Below are 20,914 nucleotides of genomic sequence, written 5' to 3'. Positions count from 1 at the left end.
ACTAGTGTTTTAACCATGCATCTTTCCTACAACGGCCCGAAGATGTAACATGCGTTTCCCAAAACACCACACAGACTTACCACATCATTGCGCACATGTTAGGCTACACGTCATGAAATATATTGAGACAAATTACAGACAGTAGCCTACAAGTAGCACAATATAACTAAATTGATTGCACATGAAATGTACGGTACTAGTCAAAAGTTTGGATACACTTACTCATTCAAGGGTTTTTCTTCTACAATGTAGAATAACAGTGAAGATATCAAAACTATGAAAAAACACATATGGAATCATGTAGTAACCAAAAAAGTTCTAAACAAATATATACTGCCCAAAAAAAATAAAGGGAACACTTAAACAACACATCCTAGATCTGAATGAAAGAAATAATCTTATTAAATACTTTTTTCTTTACATTGTTGAATGTGCTGACAACAAAATCACACAAAAATAATCAATGGAAATCCAATTGATCAACCCATGGAGGTCTGGATTTGGAGTCACACTCAAAATTAAAGTGGAAAACCACACTACAGGCTGATCCAACTTTGATGTAATGTCCTTAAAACAAGTCAAAATGAGGCTCAGTAGTGTGTGTGGCCTCCACGTGCCGGTATGACCTCCCTACAACGCCTGGGCATGCTCCTGATGAGGTGGCGGATGGTCTCCTGAGGGATCTCCTCCCAGACCTGGACTAAAGCATCCGCCAACTCCTGGACAGTCTGTGGTGCAACGTGGCATTGGTGGATGGAGTGAGACATGATGTCCCAGATGTGCTCAATTGGATTCAGGTCTGGGGAACGGGCGGGCCAGTCCATAGCATCAATGCCTTCCTCTTGCAGGAACTGCTGACAGACTCCAGCCACATGAGGTCTAGCATTGTCTTGCATTAGGAGGAACCCAAGGCCAACCGCACCAGCATATGGTCTCACAAGGGGTCTGAGGATCTCATCTCGGTACCTAATGGCAGTCAGGCTACCTCTGGCGAGCACATGGAGGGCTGTGCGGCCCCCCAAAGAAATGCCACCCCACACCATGACTGACCCACCGCCAAACCGGTCATGCTGGAGGATGTTGCAGGCAGAAGAACGTTCTCCACGGCGTCTCCAGACTCTGTCACGTCTGTCACGTGCTCAGTGTGAACCTGCTTTCATCTGTGAAGAGCACAGGGCGCCAGTGGCGAATTTGCCAATCTTGGTGTTCTCTGGCAAATGCCAAATGTCCTGCACGGTGTTGGGCTGTAAGCACAACCCCCACCTGTGGACGTCGGGCCCTCATACCACCCTCATGGAGTCTGTTTCTGACCGTTTGTGGCCTGCTGGAGGTCATTTTGCAGGGCTCTGGCAGTGCTCCTCCTGCTCCTCATTGCACAAAGGCGGAGGTAGCGGTCCTCCTGCGGGGTTGTTGCCCTCCTATGGCCTCCTCCACGTCTCCTGATGTACTGGCCTGTCTCCTGGTAGCGCCTCCATGCTCTGGACACTACACTGACAGACACAGCAAACCTTCTTGCCACAGCTCGCATTGATGTGCCATCCTGGATGTGCTGCACTACCTGAGCCACTTGTGTGGGTTGTAGACTCCGTCTCATGCTACCACTATAGTGAAAGCACCGCCAGCATTCAAAAGTGACCAAAACATCAGCCAGGAAGCATAGGAACTGAGAAGTGGTCTGTGGTCCCCACCTGCAGAACCACTCCTTTATTGGGGGTGTCTTGCTAATTGCCTATAATTTCCACCTGTTGTCTATTCCATTTGCACAACAGCATGTGAAATTTATTGTCAATCAGTGTTGCTTCCTAAGTGGACAGTTTGATTTCACAGAAGTGTGATTGACTTGGAGTTACATTGTGTTGTTTAAGTGTTCCCTTTATTTTTTTGAGCAGTGTATTTTAGATTCTTCAAAGAATAACTGACACAAACAAATAAATATCACTATAACGCATATGACAACTTCATAAAATCTGATTGAGAGAAGTTCCCATTAGTTTTCCCCTTTTTATAACCATTGATGACAACTTTGCACACTCTTTGCATTCTCTCAACCAGCTTTATGAGGTATTCACCTGGAATGCATTTCAACTAACAGGTGTGCCTTGTTAAAAGTTAATTGTGGGGAATCTATTTTTATTTGAAGCATCATTTTATACGTCGCTTGTTTGTATCAATTGCAAAGACATTGGCAAGTTTGTATTTGTAGTCAACTTTGTTCTGAAATTATCAGCAGAGAGATAGGGATGAACCATGTGATTCTATGTTTAGTGGAGATTTTCTGTGTATAAAGTGACGCGGTAGGCCAAAAAAGCATCTAACGACGCACTTAGCCCCCGCAGTCTACTATAGAGGAGGAACGCTGGCTCTTGTTTTCAGGGCAGAGTGTAGTAGAGGAAAGAACTTGGTACTCGTTGTCAGGGCAGAGGAATTTGAAATTAAAAATAAAAACCCGTAAGGTGGTGTTAACCCACAGAGTGAGCTGCAGACAGAAGTATAAGCACAACAACATTCCAGGGATTCTGATGTGAACACCCTGGAACACCTACACTCAGTTCAGACCGCCTGCTGCTAAACTTTACCCTTAGTTCTCATGTTAGGCTTTGCTTTGTCCAAATGTTTTATTTTATTTACTATACTAAATCATCTTTCAGTATAACGAAGTGCATTGATAAGCACATTGTAATTACTAATGGAGTACAAGACTGCTCCTAATATAGTAATAAAATAATATATGCTGAACAAAAATATTCACGCAACATGCAACAATTTCAACGATTTTACTGAGTTACAGTTGAAATAAAGTCAATTTAAATAAATAAATTAGGCCATAATCTATGGATTTCACATGACTGGGCAGGGGCGCATAGGCCCACCCACCCACTGGGGAGCCAGGACCAGCCAATCAGAATGAGTTTTTCCCCACAAAAGGGCTTTATTACAGACAGAAATACTCCTGTTTCACCAGCTGTCCGGGTGGCTGGTCTCAGACAATCCCGCAGATGAAGCTGGATGTGGAGGTCCTGGGCTGGCGTGATTACACGTGGTCTGCGGTTATGAGGCCAGTTGGACATACAAACAAATTCTCTAAAATGACGTTGGAGGCGGCTTATGGTAAAGAAATGAACATTCAACTTTCTGGCAACAGCTCTGGTGGACATTCCTGCAGTCAGCATGCCAATTGCATGCTCCCTCAACACTTGTGGCATTGTGTTGTGTGAAAAAACAGCACATTTTAGTGGCCTTTTACTGTCCCCAGCAAACAAATTTGTGCACACAATTTGAGAGAAATACACCTTTTGTGTATATGGAACATTTCATTTCAGATCAGACACTTTACATGTTGCATTTATATTTTTGTTTAGTGTAGTAATACTGTAAGAACTCCTAAAAAGCTCAAGTCTCACTCAGTCTGGATGTGTACAGCACAAGGATGTCTACAGGTATATGTTTATGGTACAGCAACCTGGTGACGTTATATTTCGTACAATTAAAGCAAACTCAACATGTGAGAAAATAAAGAGGCATATTTAGAAACCAGATTTCACAAAGATATTTATTTTCACTCCGACACATTTTCATGTTCAAACATCTTGCTTCCTCTAAAACAAGTAACCGCAGGCATCAATGGGATAGACTTCAAGGCTAGGGCCTGAATCCAACTTGACTGTAGATTAATGGACATTTCTACATATGGAGGTTTTAATGTTGTGCTTCTGTATTACACACAAAAAAGCAGAAACAGAGTGAAGACCACTTTCCAAAACGTAATATGCTAATGTGGCCTACCTGTGGTTAGTGAGAAGAGATTAGCACCGTTGTCTCAGTGGCACCCTAATGAAGGGTTTTATGAGTTACTCTTTCTTTTAAAGGAAATTATTTTCATTTCTGGAAGGAAAAGTAAAATCAGTATTCCATACTTGTTCTCAATGTTTTTTAGATTCTTTAACCTATGTTTTACCAAAACAAGTTAGTATTGCTGAGTTCAATTCCATAAACGAAGGGCTTGCCGCATGTGGACGAGCATTAAAATAAGGCTATATTCGGCCATAGCCCTTCTCTGGTTATTGTATGACTGCTGTATGACAGGTCAAATAAAGTAAATACTGCCACCCCATGGTTACCCGTGAGAAGTGCTGTAACGTGCCACACACCTGCTGCTTGTAAGAGGGCATGATTTTTGTACATTACCAAAGACACTTCCTCTTTGGAATGACATGTGGTAACCATCTGGGTTAAAAAGAGAAGTCAGATCATAGTTCCAGTCTCAAACATGATATGGCATCTAAAAAGGTCAAATTAAAAGACGACCATGCCTGTGTTGGAGAGAAAGGATTCAGTCTCACAGCTGGTTTGGGCTATCATGGATACAATCGTTTTACTGAACTAATTAATCAAACATTAATCAAACAAGTTAGTTCTGCTTTGGTAATATCCTTATTTGTGGCAGACCCACTAGTAGGGCAACCCCTCTTCCTCCTCCTCTTCAGCTGCTTTGGGCTCAGGCTTCCTGATGGAGGACTCCATCCCAGGCAGACTTGTCCTCCTCCGGGCAGCCGTCTCAATCTTCTGCACCAGCTCCACGTCCCAGGGGTGGGTGACGAAGCTGAGCACCTCCCCATCCTCCACACTCCCTGCCCGGCCCACCCGCCCCGCCCGGTGGATGTAGTCTGTGTGGGATTCTGGGAAGTCGTAGTTGACCACCAGACAGACCCTCTGGGTGTCCAGTCCTCGGGAAGCGATGTCGGTACAGATCAGCACGTCCACCTATAGGGATAGAATGTGAAACGTAGCCTATACCGTGTCTCTGTTATTAATTACATATTAGCTATGTGTTTTCTTATGATCTGTGGTCAATGTGTTATTTTTACTGGGTGTCTTTTTAGTGTTTCTTTATTGTGTGACATGGAGCTTGTCACACAATATGGACATAGATATTGTCACATGGAGTTTGAGAAGGTATTTTCTCGTCTCATATCACCTGTCCCTTCTGGAAGGAGTGGAAGATTCCAGCCCGGAGGGAGGCAGGCATCTCCCCCTGCAGTCGGACGTGTCTCAGCCCCATGTCCTCCAGGGAGTAGCCCAGCCAGTTGACTGTAGAAGCCCGGTTACAGAACACCAACACCCCAGCCTTGTCCTGCTCTGCTGCCTTCAGGGCCTGGTGGAGCTCCAGAAGCTTGTCAGCTCCCCTCACCTAAACATTGAATAATATAATTTGTTATATATAGTATACTGTAAATTATATTCTATCATTTATACTTTAATTTAATACTATAAATTACTATATAATTTATAGTATACTAATGTAATTCATAGTATTCTGTTAAATCGCAGGATTTGCTATGATGAATCACGATTAATCGCAAATTCAGAATTTGCTCAATTTGAGCTGTAATAGATTTTTTTGACAAAAAGCATTATGGAATATTGACATCTTGATTTTGTCCAAAGTAACATTAAGCAACATCTGATAAATTGATGAACTCTTTCTTTAACCTCAATGTCAACTTGATTTGACATCGCATTGTTGTTTTTAGCTGTATAGATGATGTATTTTTAATGCCTTCAGACAATGTGAATAATCACAACAAAAAAAAAAGGGTGCACTAAAATTACAAAAAGTTAACTCCAGTTAACTGATTAACTTTGACAGCTCTACTATAAATACCTAAGTACTAGTACATGGTTTTATATAGGACCCAAAGACACTTTATAATATTGAAGAACACCAAAGAAACAAAACACTAATACCAAACCAATGAAAACAAGAAAAAGAAAAGGTGGGGAATACCTTCAGGAAGGTCTGTTTTACATGTGGCATGAGGAAGTGAAGATTCTTGCTCTTGATGGTCACCATGCTGCCCAGGTCCGTCACCTATAAGAACAAGTCTGTCTCATTTTAATGTGCATTTTCCATGGGTCTCAACAGATTTTACATAATGAGGCAGGAATATGCACTACTTTTGACCAGAGTCCTATGTGGTAGTGCACTATAGTATAGGGAGTAGGGTGTATAGGGAGTTTGGGATGCAGCCAATGTAGGAAAAAGTAATGATAATGACCTGACTGAGAACCTCTCCGACCCCACCGGGGAACGTGGCCCCCACCACCACCAGCTGGGCCTTGCGGGTGGGGCCGGGGCCCCGGGTCTCTGAGGGGTCGCAGGCCACGTGGGTCTGGGCCAGGATGCTCTCCAGCATGCCAGAGAAGCTGGGATCAAACATAGTGTCTGCCTCGTCCACCACCATGAAGCTCAGCTCCCCAAGGTCTAGGTAGCGTCTCCGCAGGGCCTTGACGAGGGCACCAGGTGTGGCCACCAACACATCCGGGGGACCCTTGGTGAAGGCCAGCTTGATGTTGCCCACACCTCTCCCACCTCCCACTGTCTTCACCATCAGCCTGAATGGGCCACACAGGCTCCTGGCCACAGCTGAGACCTGGTCAGCAAGTTCTCTAGAGGGGACAATGATAACAGAGCGAGTCCTGGGTGTGGTCTCTATAGACTCGGAATCTGCTGCTTTCTCAGCCTGTAGTTTGTGAATGACAGGCAACAGGTAGCTCAGGGTTTTGCCGCTGCCCGTCTCAGCTGCGCACAGGATGTTGTAGCCTTTCAGGAGCTTGGGGATGGTTTGTAGTTGAACGGTTGTAGGGCGAGTTATGTTGTCCTTGCCCAAAGCCTCCACTAAGTCCGGGCAGAGGTGAAGGTTGTGAAATGTAATAGGTTTACTCTTCTCTTTGAGTTTGTCACCCTCCTCATCCTGGATTTCAGTGACAAAGGGTGGAGTACGCTGAGTGTTGTTAACTGTGAAGTAGTCACCAAATGATTTGTTGTGTTTCCATCCTTTGGAGGAAAGATGGGGTTGCTCAAATTTCCCAATTGTGTAGCCTGCGGACTGATTCAGTTCTGGGTTCTTGCTTTTGATTAGGAGCTTGCCAGCCTTGATGGTGTTGACTTTGTTCTTGCCTCTCACCTGCTTCACATGTTCTACCTGCATGTGTCTGGGAATACGAATGATCACAGGCTGTGCTGTGGTTGACATGGGATGGGCACCACAGGCTGAACTGATTGTACCATGACTACATGCTAGTGCTCTGAAATGACCCGAGGACGAGTAGTTGTGTTTTGATATCAACGTAAACAACACTGAGTAGCCGAACTTCACAGACTGCATTCTGATGGTAAATTAGCTAGCTAACTAACGTTAAGTAGGAGGAATCAGCTGGTGCACGTCTTCACAAACAAATAGACAATACCGTTTCTGTTGTATTTCATTATAGTGTATAATTTGTCAAATTCTTCCGAGAACAAGATACATTTGATTATATACGTTCTTACCGGACTGTATTTTCCGTTTAATTTCAAACATTTAATTGCACATGCGTCGGTGGCGAATAATGATGACGTCGATCTGTCGCAAGAGATGACGCCGTCCTTATTGAATAGAACGGGTAGCCCAGATAGAAATCTAATATATATAATGGACATTTCAACAACAACAAAAAATGCTCTCCAGTTGTTGTTTTTATGATATTTTGCTGTTTATAAAGTATGATAGATGTAATGTACATTATGGAACGTTTTTTAATAGTACGTGTCGGCTACCTGTGTAGTACTCGAATGGAACAGGGTCAAATTTGTGGGCCAACTTCCATCCACAATGGGATCAGTCTTATAATTCTGTGTTGTGTTAGTGTATTATTGAACTTGAGTACAACTTGAGTTTGGCTGTGTGGATTGGAGACAGCCAGCCAAGTCATTATTGTGTTTCAATACTGGGTTAATTGTTAAATTAAATTATGCATGTATCTGTCTTAAGACCATTTTGATATTGATCCTTACTAGTATGGTTAAACTTTGCTGTGTATGCATGTGTGGTAGACTAGTTTGATGTGCTTCTATCCGTGCTCTGCCATGATGATACATGTACTAAATCATTATTGTAGACTATTGTACTGAAGAGCCACTGACAACCTGTGGACCTTTTTTGGCATTCTAAATCCCCAGCCCATACCTGTTTGAACTATTTTATAATAATTGATATTAAAATCGATATTTTGCGATAACCTTATGGTGACTTCCAGGACCAGTACCCATTCAGGTCTTCTTTGACACTGCTGACCTAAAAGAACATACTTCATAAATAGAATAGACTTGTACATTTATACACTAAAAACAAACAAGAAAGTCATACATTTATTGAACTTCTCTCCACCCTAGATCAAAGCCAATGTGATGGTACAACCCACATGATGAGCTCATAGCTCTATTCACCCTGGACCTGATGATGAAGATTGCCTCTGATGATCTTGTGGTTCCGTAATTACTGATCTGTCACCAGTATTGATCCCTCACCAGGCACAGTTCCCATGCACTGAATGAACTGGTTGTCTGATTGATTTTCTGAAGCGTCAGAACATCACACATACGCTGTCAGTAATAGGGTGTCTGACTGTGTCACGTGTTGACTGTTGGTTCAAGCATTGGGCGACACCCTGACATTGCTATCCAGAACAGTACTGGTGGCAAAAAGAGGAAAAATAGAAGAGCTTTGACAGTATTAGAGAGAACTACGGGAAAGCTGTGAGCAGTGAGGAGAGGCGAATAATGTTGGGTCTTGATTGATTTTGTTGTTGTTCTTTCAGTAAACAGTGGAGGGCAGCCTACATCAAGGATGAAAACCAGTAAGTCAAACCCATAAGCCACAAAACCTGTCGTATGCTCCACTCGATGACTATCCTGTGTATGCATTTTACACTCTTCTTCATAATTTTGGTGCCAATTTCTCAGCCAGTTTTTCCAGTATACTTTTGAATTTTTTTCATAGTTAAATAAAGGTTCAATTGACATTTAATTAAAATTATAAATAGGCTACATGGTGTCTAGACATAGCTATTTTCACTTAGGTTTTCAGTGAAAATGCTTTTTACTGTTATACTCAGTTCAGTTATGTACCAATATGAAATAGATACATTCCTGCCATTTGCTTTCTTGTGGTTCTGTATTTTAATACAAACAAGCAGGCCTAAAGAAAATCCTTTAGAATTCAGATAAAATACACCTGAAATAATCCTGTCTTCTCCATATTTAGAAAAGTAGAAATAGGCCTCATTCCTCATCAAGTGAGGAATTCAGACAGATTCTTGTGCAATATAATAATAATAACAGTCAATATTTAACCCATATTATGGCTCATGTCAGTCAAGGTGATGCATTGAAGTTGTGCAATCTGTGTACTATGCTGTGCAGATGCACAAGCCTCAATCCTTGAAAGAGAACGTCACATACCTCTCTCACACACAGGACAAGTGAGGGGGTAGAGGGTTTATTTTTTCCCTCACAACTTTCTTTACGAGAACTTAATATCGTTAACCACATCCACACCCTCCCACACAATTTGTGTACACTGTGTTCTTTATCTTCTCCCTTTAAAGGTCATCTGAGAAGATAAGAGGCACACAGGTAACCTGAATTAAGCAGCAACCAGTCGTGGGTCTGGAGACATGCTCTTACAGCAGTAGTGTTATAATGCCTTGGAGTCATGACGATCATATACATTACATACCATACATACCCATGCATTCTGCATTGTACTCATGCAGATGTCAATAAAACAAATGATAACCTACCATACAAAAGAGAATGCATACAAATTCTACTGAGTCAGTGTTTACAGTGTTGGACAGGTTGTGAGGTAGGCAAGAGCTAAATCTGTTAGTCACTTTTTAAATCTTAATAGAATATTTTTTGAATATGGTTTATTAAAACTGAACTTTCAAAATAACTTTTGTGAAATAACATCAGGCAACTTCAAGGTTAGTAAATTATGTTATTTCTCTATTTTATAACACCTTTGTACATAACACCCTTGTCCTATATAAATCCAATCATTTTCCCATAATATCAATATTGCAGCTATAAAATGCAGTGATTCGTTTGTTGCCTAATGTACCAAAAGAGAGGGTTATGCTTCAACACTGAATTGTCTTTTGATTTAAACTGTAATTTCTAAATGAACTCAACCATGCACTGTCAAGGTAACATACCTATAGCAGTTTTATGATCTCAAACTAGTATATTTTGTAATCGATTTCAATTTCGCCAGCTGATGGCATACAGTGAATGTCAATGAGGTTTACATGTAGTGAGTGCTTTTGCTTGGAAATTTAGACCACAGGAAATGTGATATTTTTTTCCGCATTGTTTTGGTGAACTTCAGCGTCTGTACGCCCACGTGTCAAACAAAAACATTCTCTTGTTTTTTTCTTATCTTTGCTGTATCCGTTATCTTTCACGAATATTGGATAAGAGGATTCTGTGTATGCAAGTGTTCTGTCTCAATGCACCTCTGACAGCTGCAGAAAAATTCATATTTTTCTATATAGGCCTATATCACTACTGGAATATATTCCCCTAAACTCCACAAATATGAATAATGTCCAAGAAGAGTTATCAATTAATGATTTATGTCGGTTCTTTAAAGTAATATTCATGTACTTAATGTATTATTGAGGAGAAATGAGCAGTAAATGATATTTCCCTTTGATTTCTGTTAACTCCTGTGTGCATATGTCATATAGAGTCAGACATCAGCACTTTAAGGTTTCCATTGTTGAACGATGTAATCCAGTATGAGGGGACATTCAACTGTCCTCTATGATGTTATTGGACCTCTCTGGTGTTATTGAACCTCTCTGGTGTTATGTACCTCCCTGGTTTGATCAAACTTCTCTGATGTTATTAAACCTCTGATGTAATGGAACCTCTCTGATGTTATTAAACCGCTGTGATGTTATTAAACCTCTGATGTAATGGAACCTCTCTGATGTTATTAAACTGCTGTGATGTTATTAAACCTCTGATGTAATGGAACCTCTCTGATGTTATTAAACCTCTCTGGCGTTATTGAACCTCTCTGATGTTATTAAACCTCTCTGATGTTATTAAACCCTCTGATGTTATTAAACCTCTGATGTAATGGAACCTCTCTGATGTTATTAAACCTCTGCTATTATTGAACATATCTGATGTTATTAAAGCGCTCTGACGTTATTAAATCTCTGATGTAATGGAACCTCTCTGATGTTATTAAACCTCTCTGATGTTATTAAACCTCTGATGTTATTAAACCTCTGATGTTATTAAACCTCTGATGTAATGGAACCTCTCTGATGTTATTAAACTGCTCTGATGTTATTAAACCTCTGATGTAATGGAACCTCTCTGATGTTATTAAACCTCTCTGATGTTATTAAACCTCTGATGTAATGGAACCTCTCTGATGTTATTAAACCTCTGATGTTATTAAACCTCTCTGATGTTATTAAACCTCTGATGTAATGGAACCTCTCTGATGTTATTAAACCTCTCTGATGTTATTAAACCTCTGATGTAATGGAACCTCTCTGATGTTATTAAACCGCTCTGATGTTATTAAACCTCTCTGATGTTATTAAACCTCTGATGTAATGGAACCTCTCTGATGTTATTAAACCTCTCTGATGTTATTAAACCTCTGATGTAATGGAACCTCTCTGATGTTATTAAACCGCTCTGATGTTATTAAACCTCTCTGATGTTATTAAACCTCTGATGTAATGGAACCTCTGATGTTTTTTACCGATTGAGCAATTCATTTTTATGATGAAGAAATGCAATGATGTTAGGAGAATGTCCCTGTTTTACATATTTATATTGCTGTATCTTTAATCAATAACCAGCAACTTTTATTGTTGCACTTACAGTACAACAATCAAAGCTACAACAGTACAGAGGTTTATAGAGGAGGCCCTAAGTGTTGATCCAGTATAACTTAGCATAAGTAGGTGGCTAGAGGGGAAATCTTGATACTATCAGGAGGAACAACTCTCTGAGCAGCTGTGTTTATTTCTTACTTATTCTACCATCAGATTTACCCTGCAATAATTCCCAGTAGCTCTTCTTAGCTTTACCAGTTGAATGCCAGTAGTGCGAGGCTCTATCTGAGCTAAAGTTATTGCGCAATTTTTGATCTGTACATTGCACTCTTGAATTAATATATATATATATATATATATATATATATATATATATATATATTTGTATTTATTTATAATGTGACCCTAAACTTTCATTCACTGTTATCATTTTTAAGCATACATTCAGTTGAAGTAAATTTATATATATATATATATATATATATATATATATATATATATATATATATATATATATATATATATATATATATATATATATTTAAGTGCGTACTATCAGAGAAAGCCCTGGAGAACAGGTAGGCATAGTAACAAAGACAGAGATCATTAGAACGGCACTGAAGGGTTGAAGGTAGGCTATAATTTGGTTTAATCTAATGATGCACAGAATGGTTGGCAGTGATACAATTAAAGTGATTGTAAAATCTGCTCAACACGAAAGGGTCAAAAGGTTTACTTGATCTGCCCAGGCCAGAAAAACTATTCATATAGTCTATAGTGCAGGGTTCCGCAACTGGCGGCCCATTTTTATAAATGTTGGACATAAAGGACTGTAAAAACATTAGAAAATCAGCTCCACGTGATTTTAATTTTTGAACTCTGTTTCAAAGTATTCCCACGCCTAATAGACATATACTGTGTATGTGATCATATAAAAATGTAAGCAAGGTTTGAAATGTTTTAGTCAAATGGTATATCTGTTTGGGCTTCTTGCGGTCAATTTGCAGTCTACAAATTATTTGTAATTATGTTCCGGCCCCCTGACCATCTGCTCAAGAAAAAATTGTCCCGTGGCTGAATCTAGTTGATGATCCCTGCTATAGGGTATAGGATATATTGAACTAATCACATAAGCAATGCATTCCAGGAAAGTGTGATGGCCTACTTAGTATAAGGACAGATTTAAATACTAATACATATGTCACAGACTTCATCATCGACATGCAGAACTATTGCATAGACCTTGGGGCAGGCAGTCTGTTGAATTCCTATAGCCCAAAAGGCAACGTGAACACAGGACATTTAGTTAATTTGAGCCAGCATGGTCCGTTTTAACTGTAATTGTGTCTGGCAGAGATGTAGGCCAACAGTATATGAGAGCCTGCATACATTCAAAATAGGGATTGAGACATTATAAATGAAAAGTCAAAAGGAAAATTACAGAAAATGTGATTAAGTGTCCTTTCCTTCTGATTAAATCCGAGTAGGACAACAGTGCTGTACATCTGCATAACTTTATTATACGATAATAATAAGGTCCATGTTGAGCTTCAATATGAGATTTAACTACATATCCCAGGATCTCTTGCCAGCCTTATCCGTGTTTGTGCGTGTGTGAGATAAATGTTTACTGTTAATTTCTGATTGTTTATTTAACTTTTGTTTATTATATTTTCACTTGCTTTGGCAATGTAAACATACTGTATGTTTCCCATGCCAATAAAGCCCTTTGAATTGAGAGACAGAGCGTGCGTGCGCTCTGTTGTGTACCCGGGTTTGCTGACGTCACTACTGGAACTGCCCTGTCACGCGCAGTTAGTAAAAGTTGGGATAGAAGGCGCTCCAGTGAGAGGAGTCAGTTTCACCGACAACCTTGTCTGTCTTGTTGACACCAAACAGCGATAAATCAATTTAACGTTCGCAAGGACAAAAGAGTAGACTCGCTTTAGGACAATCAAACATTTTACGAGCATTTTATTACCAAACGTCGCCGGGGAGGAAGAATAGTTTTGGGATTTGTAATCAAGGAAGAAAAACTAGTTCACGCCGCTCGCGGGTCGATTGCTCGCTACGATTTTGATTTGCTAAATAAATAAGTTTTGTTGTTTCGTTAGTTCTGTAAATGTTGTGACATTTAAAATAGTATTTTGCATTAGCCGTCGTTCGTGTGACGGGTGAACCCGAGCTGTCAACCCCGATGACTACTGCAAATTGCACTGGTAATGAGGAGCTGGACTTCAGGCTGATCTTCGGAGAGGACGGCCAACAGCAGTCGCTAGGCCCCGCAGGTTAGAATTTTATCTTTGCCGCGAATACCCGGTAAACTTCTCTTGACGTAGAAGAGTGCACAGATGCGATTACTTTGCAAACAGCAAGAACATTGCAGAAGGGGCATTGGTTGCAACAGATTAGCTAATGTGAACAAGCTAGGGAATGTTCTGGCAGCAGAAAGTAGAATAAGTAGGCTGAACATCAACATTAGTCTTTTCTATTTTTGTATGTGCAATTACACACTGACTTTTCCACAGTTAAAATATGGGGTTTTAGGAACATGAGCCTAAACAGCAAACAGGCGCGCGACAGCAGCTGTCAAATAGCGGTGTCCTCATGCTAACTAGCTAATTCCCACCAAAAGTTGCAAAACTGTACTAAATAATGTATAAATAATATGTTTAAATACTGCAGCACATGCTGAAATGTGTATGTGGCTCCTAGCATAAATAATAATGGCGCTAGCTAGAAATGTATTTCAAAAGACTAGCTTGACAGCTGAGTAGTAAAGATAGGTAGCTCACGAGAGGATACAGCTGTCAGTTATTCAGACACCTATAGCTTAACAAGAATGCTTTATGCCTGCCTATCAGCTCTACTTGTTTCAAACATTAGCTCCAATCAATCCATTTTATCATCGATTAGGCTTCAGAAAACTCATTGAATCGGTTTGAAACAGCAATGCTATGAACTTGGCAGTATTGGGAACGTCATATTGTAAGAAACTTTACCGTGCATTCACAACTCTTCCATTTGTAATCTAACTTGTTAGTAACGTTAGTGGTCATGCAATCGATGTTGTTGATCATAATACTGAATAGAACTTAAAAAGTACAACAATTAGACATAAATAGCAATATAGTGAATGTAATAACATAGTTATTAGTATTACAAGCAAGCAAATATTCTCTATTTTTCGGCTTATTTATTCTAAATTACCTTCTCAGAAATTAAGAGGTTATTACATCAAGTAATATTACTCCCTTTAACTATTTATTTGTAATGCAGACAAATGTGTAAGATGTATGTTTAAATTAGAGTATTTGGTACATTGACTATGCAGCTTGACAAAACACCATTACAACAATAAACAACACAATAAATGAAACTGAATTAATAAACTGAAACTACATATTTCCCAGTATATAAGACGCCTCACAACCTAGTTCAAACAGTTTTTTTTTGCATAATTTCTTTTGCCAATAGGTCCAAACACATCCAATAACCGTATGTCACCCTGCTGCCATTTCAATCATCTCTACAGTTTGCGCTCAGTTTGCCGGCCACAGTGGCCCAATACAGTATTTAACTTTCACAGATAGAGGTGTGTGTGTGTGAGGTGGGGGTTCATATCAGAATCTGTCCGTGTGACCAGGTGTGCAGAGAAAGAACCAGATCTGTGGAAGTCTGGTGATACATCATGCCACAATATTCTATTTGTGTTTTGTTTGTGTATTTTGGATTGTTGTTTTGGAAACAAGACTAGACAAGGGATTTAACCATTCTGAGACAAGAAGACAAGCAAGCTGCCATTCATTCATTCATAACCACAGATCTAGGAGTTCCATGCTATTTCAAAAGCATCTGTCTTTCACATAGCTAGAATGCATGCTTGGATTCTGTGAAACTAAAAGAAGCACAACTGCAAACTGTTTTAATTCAAACCCTAAATTCAGTGTAGGGCGACGGCAACTTACATTTTATCTTGAAAGCTTGATTGCCGGTTTTGATTAAATAGGGCCAATATCTGCAGAGTTAGACAGAGTTAAGCCTAGCTCTGCCCTTTTCATGAAGCTCTGGCAAAACTATGAATCCAAGGCTTGGCTAGTCCTCTCTCCTCCGCAATCAATTTTTCCCTAGATTATAAAGAAGTTTAATTTGGAGACGAGTAGGGAAAAGTGAAAAAAAGTGCGTTTGGAATAAGTCAAGGGAAAAAAATGCCACTGTGCAAGTAGTTTTAATCTGGTTGGACTGTGTGCCTTGGCCCGTATGGCTAGTGCCTGTTCACATTAATAACTGGAGTGTCACGCAGAGACAGAACCAGAGTAACGGTGAGTTGAACGGTATGGCTCCAAGTTGAATTGCTCTCTCTCTCTTTCTCCTTCCTCCTCAGCCCTAGCCTCACTCACACCAGCCAGGGCTCGCTAGAACAACCTGGAGCACCTCTATTTCCTTCATTTGTATATATTTAGTTTCTTGAACTGTGCTGTTATGAATGTTCATCACAGAGGATCGTAATGTCAACAGCAATTATGTGATTGTTTTTATATAGTTCCTTGAACTGTGCTGTTATGAATGTTCATCACAGAGGATCGTAATGTTAACAGCAATTATATGGTTATTAATAAAATAACTATGAACCCAGAGAAATAGCCCAGCAGATTTCCATCCTCTCAAATAGAACAGTACCTTAGTTACAGGTAGTGACAGACATGTTATTCTCAGTCACTCTCTGAATCCCGTCAGTAAGGTATGTAGTACCCAGCTGTTTGTTTACATAGCCTAATTGAATAGTAAACGTTAGTGTAAGAACCATTGAGAGAAAACATATGAGCCTATGTAGTCTAGACCCACCCCATTTCTTAACTTTTCAGTCTGTCCTACTCTACCGCAGTAGGTCTTACCACTGGGTATAAACGTGTGATTAAGAAGACTGCACTGTGCCAAGCTTGGACTTTCTCTTCAAAGGCTTTATTCGCATCGGAAACGTGTTTACATTGCCAAAGCACGTGAAATAAACAAACCTGAGAAGACACAAAACAACATCAACAAAAAACAATTTGAATTTAACAGTAAATATTGCATTCAAAAAGGTTTAAAAAGATATTTGTTATATTATCAGCTATGTACAGTGTTTTAGCAATGTGCCAATAGTTGTAGTACGAATAGTAGGGAGAGATAAATATTAGTGGTATATCCACTGGCTGCCCTTTGATCAATGGCAATGGGCTACACATCTTGCTGATGAGATTGCAAACTGAGGTATTTTGTCTAACAGATATGGGAGTTTATCAATGTTTGATTTGTTTTGAAAGTCTTTGTCAGTGTGATCTGTGGGAAATATGTATCTCTTATGTGGTCATACATTTGACAGGAGGTTAGGAAGTGCAGCTCAGTTTCCACCTCATTTTGTGGGCAGTGTGCACATAGGTCTGCTTATGGTAGCCTCTCTCAATAGCAAGGCTATGCTCACTGAGTCTGTACATAGTCAAGGATGTTCTTAATTTGGGGTCAGTCAAAGTGGTCAGGTATTCTGACTCTGTGTACTCTCTGTATAGGGCCAGATAGCATTCCAATTTGCTCTGTTTTTTTGGGTGAGTCTTTCCAGTGTGTCAAATGGTTATCTTTTTGCTTTCTCATAATTTTGTTGGGTCTAATTATGTTGCTGTCCTAGAGAAGAGTCGCCTCAGCCAGCTGGTACTGGGGCTCTGTTCACAAACAGACTCCACAGAGCCCCAGAACCAGCTGTCTGAGGGGACGCTTCTCTAGGTTAATCTTTCTGTAGGTGAGGGCTTTGTCTCTTTCTCTCTCTCTCGTGATTTGTTGTTCAGGAAATGCAGTTCCCTTTGAAGTGAGGCATTCCAGTGAGTGCTGTAGTAAAAGGCATTAGCCTAACTCGGTCAATGCTGAAGGGTTTTCCCCCACTACTGTAGGCCTACAACGGTGTTGAATGGAATAGGGAAGGTTATTTTTGACAAGGTTATTCATTTAAAGGGTAAGGGCGTATTCACTTCTCACTGAAACTTGAGAGTAGTGGGGATAAACTATAGATATACTGTAATATGGTCCTTTTTTCCCTTATGATATTTAAGAAACAAACCTTTACTCTTTTTCTATGCCTACATGGTAGCTCGTGTGCTCATGTGGAATTGAGCGAGGCTATGTACAGTGAAAAGTGAAGATGTAACACCAAACCTTTTAGGAGCCTTTTGATCCTGTCTGCCTTCTCATCCTTCCCAACTGTCATGGCCGTATGACACAAAAGCTGTCATAGAGAAGGTGGCTGGAGGTAAGTAAGTAAGGGCCCATTTGGGTGGCAGTCTAGTGGTGGTGGGAGTGAGGGCCCCGTTGAGTGGCAGTCTAGAGGTGGTGTCAGTGAGGGCCCCATTGGGTGGCAGTCTAGTGGTGGTTTCAGTGAGGGCCCCATTGGGTGGCAGTCTAGAGGTGGTGATAGTGAGGGCCCCATTGGGTGGCAGTCTAGAGGTGGTGTCAGTGAGGGCCCCATTGGGTGGCAGTCTAGAGGTGGTGAGAGTGAGGGCCCCATTGGGTGGCCGTCTAGAGGTGGTGAGAGTGAGGGCCCTATTGAGTGGCAGTCTAGAGGTGGTGGCAGTCTAGAGGTGGTGGCAGTCTAGAGGTGGTGGCAGTCTAGAGGTGGTGGCAGTCTAGAGGTGGTGGCAGTCTGGAGGTGGTGGCAGTCTAGAGGTGGTGGCAGTCTAGAGGTGGTGGCAGTCTGGAGGTGGTGGCAGTCTAGAGGTGGTGGCAGTCTGGAGGTGGTGGCAGTCTGGAGGTGGTGGCAGTCTGGAGGTGGTGGCAGTCTAGAGGTGGTGGCAGTCTAGAGGTGGTGGCAGTCTAGAGGTGGTGGCAGTCTGGAGGTGGTGGCAGTCTAGAGGTGGTGAGAGTGAGGGCCCTATTGAGTGGCAGTCTAGAGGTGGTGGCAGTCTGGAGGTGGTGGCAGTCTAGAGGTGGTGGCAGTCTAGAGGGGGTGGCAGTCTAGAGGTGGTGGCAGTCTAGAGGTGGTGGCAGTCTAGAGGTGGTGGCAGTCTGGAGGTGGTGGCAGTCTAGAGGTGGTGGCAGTCTGGAGGTGGTGGCAGTCTGGAGGTGGTGGCAGTCTGGAGGTGGTGGCAGTCTGGAGGTGGTGGCAGTCTGGAGGTGGTGGCAGTCTAGAGGTGGTGGCAGTCTGGAGGTGGTGGCAGTCTAGAGGTGGTAATAGTGGGTTGAACAGTAAGAGAGTGGTAGAGGTGTCAGTGAGGGGGAAAGTGTCTCTCTGAGTTGTAGAGGAGTAGAGCCTAGTATATACAGTAAAGGTGTCTGGCACAGTGCCCAGACATGCCATGTGGGCTTTAGATGGCAGTGCAATGACAGAGGGGGAGTGGGCGGCTCCCCCCCTGTTGTTAAGGGGAACAAGGAAAGGTTCTGTCTCGCTCTCTTTCCTTTCTCTTACCCTTTTTTGTCTTCTTTCTTTCTCTCTCTTCTGGTCCTTTTTCTCTCACATCCGGTGGCCTGTCTGGCAGCACCACCTCAGAGCTGTGCAAGCCTCAACAAGGACCATGCATGCTTCCTTTCTTTTTTCTTTTCTCTTCTTCTCCTCCCTCCCTCCCTCCCTCCCTCCCTCCCTCCCTCCCTCCCTCCCTCCCTCCCTCCCTCCCTCCCTCCCTCCCTCCCTCCCTCCCTCCCTCCTCACCCACGAAGGATATGGGAGACCACCAGTTATTTCCATCTAAGAGAGAGCCTGAACCAGACTAATGAAATCTCCAGATACTGGCAATCTTGGCGTAAACTAACTGTAATCAGGTTTGATTTGGCTTTGGCGTACGCCAGTACATCATTTGACATGTTGCTATGTTGTGGAGTGGAATTTGTACAGAGTTTGATGTTGTAATGTAGTAGTATTGCATCATAGCTGAAACCCAGTGAAGAAATCAACTAAGTGACAGTCCGTCATTTTTTTGTAGGAGATCTGTTGCTCTTGACTTTTAGTTTGTTCTTGTGCTTGCCCCAGCTTCATCTGTCTGGACTTGACTCCTGGCTCTGTCTGTCTCAGTCGTGGGAAAGACTGAAATTACATCGCTCTCATGGTGGACTATATTGGGCTCTCAGAGAGAGTGGTAGAGGGCAGCAGGCGGCAGGTTTCAGACAGCTCTGTTAGATCAGGAGTCCCCCAGCAGCAGGCAGGTCTGAAGCTGTCCAGTCCACAGAGCAACACCGCTTCACCGTTACCGTTTAACGGGAGCTAGGAGCGGAAGAATGTTGTGCGCCACATCAACAGGTGAGTGACTGTATGTCCGACTCCCAGACTCTGGCCAGCTGTGTGTGTTGTGGGGGTGTAACCGGCTCAGATGAGGGACTGTGTCTGTGTTGCAGGACCCTTATCAAGTGTGTCTGGAAGGCTAACAATGTATCAAGTTATAAATTACAAAGTTATTTCTATAATTTGTGGAGTTTTCCTATGTTTGTGAAAAAATTGTCACATTCAGGCGTATAACCAAGGTTAAACTGAGTGGTGAAGACTTAAAGCTGCAATCTGTAACTTTTTGGGCGACCCGACCCAATTCGCATAGAAATATGTGTTTTTGAGCTGCAATTCTCATTGACCGCAAGTCTAGGAAGCGGTAGATCTGTTCTATGTGCTCTATTTTTATGCTTCTCGTTTTTAAGTTTCTTTTTTGCGTATTTCACTTTCAGTTTTGTACACCAACTTCGAACAGCTGAAAATACAATATTTTTGGTTATGGAAAATATATTTCACAGAGATTTAGATGATACAATGATTCTCTACACTATACTTGCTTGTTTTGTCTCATAAACTGAAATTAGGCGAACTATTAGAACTTTAGCAACCAGGAAATGGCAGAGCAATTTCTGCATAGTGTACCTTTAAACATACTTTGACCACTAACACTACAGTCTCAACTGCTGTGTATTGTACTCTATGCAGGACTCCACATGTTTAAAGTACATTAGGTATTTGAGGCATACTGTAGCCTATCTCTGTTCAGTGGAGCACACAGCTTAGAGTGAGAGGGCTTAACAGTGTGGTAGCCAGCAGTGAACCCTGGTTGGATAAGTTAACACTGAGGATATGTGGGCTAGTTGGCCAGGTGGGTGCCCCAACCCCTAACCCTCCAGAGTGGACAGTGTGGAGCTGAGCTGAGGGGGTCTGGCCTGGAGGAGCCCTGGTCTGGAGTGATGAGAGAGATGTTTGTTTCCCAGGGCGAGGCACGAGCAGCTATGTGTG

At 41.7% G+C, this 20,914-nt stretch overlaps 2 protein-coding genes across 4 annotated transcripts in view; one reads left to right on the top strand and one right to left on the bottom strand.

The window, feature by feature from the left end:
• Window positions 1-3,536: 3,536 nt before the first annotated feature.
• Window positions 3,537-7,409, bottom strand: LOC106597432 (putative ATP-dependent RNA helicase DDX28). Its single transcript, XM_014176189.3, has 4 exons — window positions 6,057-7,409; window positions 5,786-5,869; window positions 4,976-5,188; window positions 3,537-4,761 (listed from the first exon to the last, which is right to left on the bottom strand). Exons 1-4 carry the CDS (start codon window positions 7,164-7,166, stop codon window positions 4,450-4,452), a joined length of 1,719 nt encoding a protein of 572 aa, XP_014031664.1. The 5' UTR covers window positions 7,167-7,409; the 3' UTR covers window positions 3,537-4,449.
• A 6,105-nt stretch (window positions 7,410-13,514) lies between these two features.
• The window catches only part of LOC106587624 (nuclear factor of activated T-cells, cytoplasmic 3), an 83,826-nt gene continuing 76,426 nt past the window's right edge, over window positions 13,515-20,914 (top strand). For 2 of the 3 annotated variants that reach the window (XM_045708155.2, XM_045708154.2), the window contains exon 1: window positions 13,515-13,976. In XM_045708155.2, coding sequence (XP_045564111.2) covers window positions 13,886-13,976 — 91 coding nt within the window. In that variant the 5' untranslated portion in view covers window positions 13,515-13,885. Of the gene's footprint in view, window positions 13,977-19,414; window positions 19,946-20,914 lie in introns of those variants that run through there. The other variant, XM_045708156.2, reaches the window with a different exon arrangement.

This window comes from Salmo salar, chromosome 26 (genome assembly GCF_965601325.2).
Source record: "Salmo salar chromosome 26, fSalSal1, whole genome shotgun sequence".
Classification (NCBI taxonomy): domain Eukaryota; kingdom Metazoa; phylum Chordata; class Actinopteri; order Salmoniformes; family Salmonidae; genus Salmo; species Salmo salar.
The sequence above is the reverse complement of the archived record's forward strand: the minus strand, read 5'-3'. Positions and strand labels throughout refer to the sequence as shown.

What these genes read in the sequence shown, in the direction of transcription:
- LOC106597432 (XM_014176189.3), bottom strand. Translation starts at nt 7,166, where the DNA reads ATGCAGTCTGTGAAGTTCGGCTACTCAGTGTTGTTTACGTTGATATCA. An exon ending in TCGGAGAGGTTCTCAGTCAG is followed by an intron (nt 5,870 to 6,056) that starts GTCATTATCATT and finishes TTGTTCTTATAG; the next exon opens with GTGACGGACCTGGGCAGCAT. An exon ending in TAAAACAGACCTTCCTGAAG is followed by an intron (nt 5,189 to 5,785) that starts GTATTCCCCACC and finishes TTCAATGTTTAG; the next exon opens with GTGAGGGGAGCTGACAAGCT.